The sequence below is a fragment of the Octodon degus genome, unplaced genomic scaffold, assembly GCF_000260255.1.
Source record: "Octodon degus isolate 3935 unplaced genomic scaffold, OctDeg1.0 scaffold00048, whole genome shotgun sequence".
Taxonomy (NCBI): domain Eukaryota; kingdom Metazoa; phylum Chordata; class Mammalia; order Rodentia; family Octodontidae; genus Octodon; species Octodon degus.
Window position 1 is genome coordinate 6,447,496 of NW_004524624.1, and position 2,066 is coordinate 6,449,561.

The window sequence follows — 2,066 nt, forward strand, 5'->3', positions numbered from 1 at the left end:
GAACTTTAAGTCCCTACATAATATGATAAAAAACATTAAAAAATTAAATTATATTTTAAAAATAGGATAAAGAATTCTATGCTTTTCATGTTTAGAAGCTCATTTTAATATGGTTCAGTTAGGCGAGTTTTTCAGACAGCATACACATTGCATCAGTCTATTTAAATTTTGGTGGTCTGGAATGATAATGTCAGTCTCACATAGCACCATGTGTATCATTCATGCTTTCTAATAAATTATCAGTATGTTAAGCTTATAGAGCTATGCAGTTATTTGGGAATATTTTTTAAGAGGCCTCTTCATGTCTACTTTGGTTTCATTGAATTGTGTAATTTTTTTTTTATCTTAACAAATCCCATAACAAATGATGTGGCATTAAAGGCCTATGGAGAAATGAAAGAGGTGTAGCATCTTGAGAAACCATTAAACCATTTTTTTTTTTTTTTTTGGAACCAGGGATTGAATTCAGACCCTTGCGCTTGCCGGGGAAGCACTTATTCTACTGAGCCATCTTCCTGGCCCCCATTAAATCATTTTTTTTTCGGGGGGAGCCACTCAGGATGCCTTAAGGGCAGGTCTGGTTTGGCTTGAGGATGAGGGTATCCAACGACCGTATCCTGAGCCTGACTGCTTTGTTTCAGCAGGCGCTTAAACACCTGAGCTAATGGGCAGGCCCCCCCAAAACCATTCTTTTTCTCCACATAATTCAAATTCGTTCAGACAAAGAGTTGTAAATAGCCAGACTCTTATCTTGGAGAGTGATTTGTTAGGAAAAATATCAACTGTCTCTGAAATCAGTTACTTAAAAAAATTTATTAACACATAGACATGCACACACATTTTTTAAAAAATAGCTTTGAGATAGAATTTGCACAAGTTTGACAATATTATAGGCATTTGATTACATTGATCTTAACTCTAACATTAAAAAAAAGTAAGTTCCCTTCCCTAAAATACAAAAAAAAGTAAGCAGAACTAAAAGTATAACAGCATTGAGAAAGTCAATACATGGTTTCAGCAAACCAGACAAAACTTTTTTTGTTATGCTGGTTATTAAGCCCAAGACCTGGAGCATGCTAGGCAAGTGTTATACCCTTGAGACATACATATCTGCAGCCTGGGAAAAGAAAATTTGTGGGGGAAAAACTATTTGAAATGCATTGTGATTTGCTATCTGTTTCTTTGGTGATAGATCAACTGTACTATCTGTTTCCATGAGATGTGACACTGTTAAGTCACTAGTTTACTATTACTAATAGAGTTTAAAAATTATTATCTGTCTTACTGGGAGGATAATACGTTTTACTGATATTCAATAAAATGTAAACTGTATGATAGTTAATATATTCAGCAAATGGTAGCTGCTGTTACTGTTTTTCTGGCATATGAAATAGGATTCTGATGAGAGGTGTTTAAGACCTGGCTTGTGACTTATGTCTTTGTGTCTATAAAATGAGGTAATGATTGTACCTATTTCATAGGATAGTAGGTGGTTTACGTGAATTAATAGAGCTAAGTACCTAGTGAATGTGGCCTTGTATCATTAACACTGATTGATTTCTTTATATTGATTTCTGTAGGAGACAAGCTATGGGAGGTGCAGTGTGAGTCCCCAACCTTCACTGTGGCCTGGCACCCCAAAAGGCCTCTGCTAGCATTTGCCTGTGATGACAAAGATGGGAAATACGACAGCAGCCGAGAAGCTGGAACTGTGAAGCTGTTTGGCCTCCCTAATGATCCCTGAGAGGAGGGCCTCACAGAAATCTTACTTAGTGTAGCTTGTCTGTTCTCTTGGTCTTGTTGGGCACCCTTTATTTGGTTTGAAGATCTTTTGTCAGGCTGCCCTTCCAGTTTCTTTCCTTTTTTTTTTTTTTGTAATAGCTGTTTCTGTCTGCTTTCCCCATCCGGTTCTGGCACTTGGTAGGATGTTCAGTGCCCTTGCATAGCTTGTCCTCTGGGGACTCTTTTCCTCTGATTTAGATCTGTACTAGTCTTTGTTGTGCTTGATGCTACTTGAAACTGTTTCTAGTTTGAAGGGAGGGTGGAATGGGGTTTTGATAATTTAA

General features: G+C 37.1%; 1 protein-coding gene across 1 annotated transcript in view; it reads left to right on the forward strand.

Moving 5' to 3' along the window:
• Thoc3 (THO complex 3) overlaps positions 1–2,053 on the forward strand; it is a 10,826-nt gene extending 8,773 nt beyond the window's left edge. Inside the window, exon 6 of the mRNA XM_004632305.3 lies at positions 1,581–2,053. Coding sequence (XP_004632362.1) covers positions 1,581–1,744 — 164 coding nt within the window. The 3' untranslated portion in view covers positions 1,745–2,053. The remainder of the gene's footprint in view (positions 1–1,580) is intronic.
• The last annotated feature ends 13 nt before the right edge of the window (positions 2,054–2,066 follow it).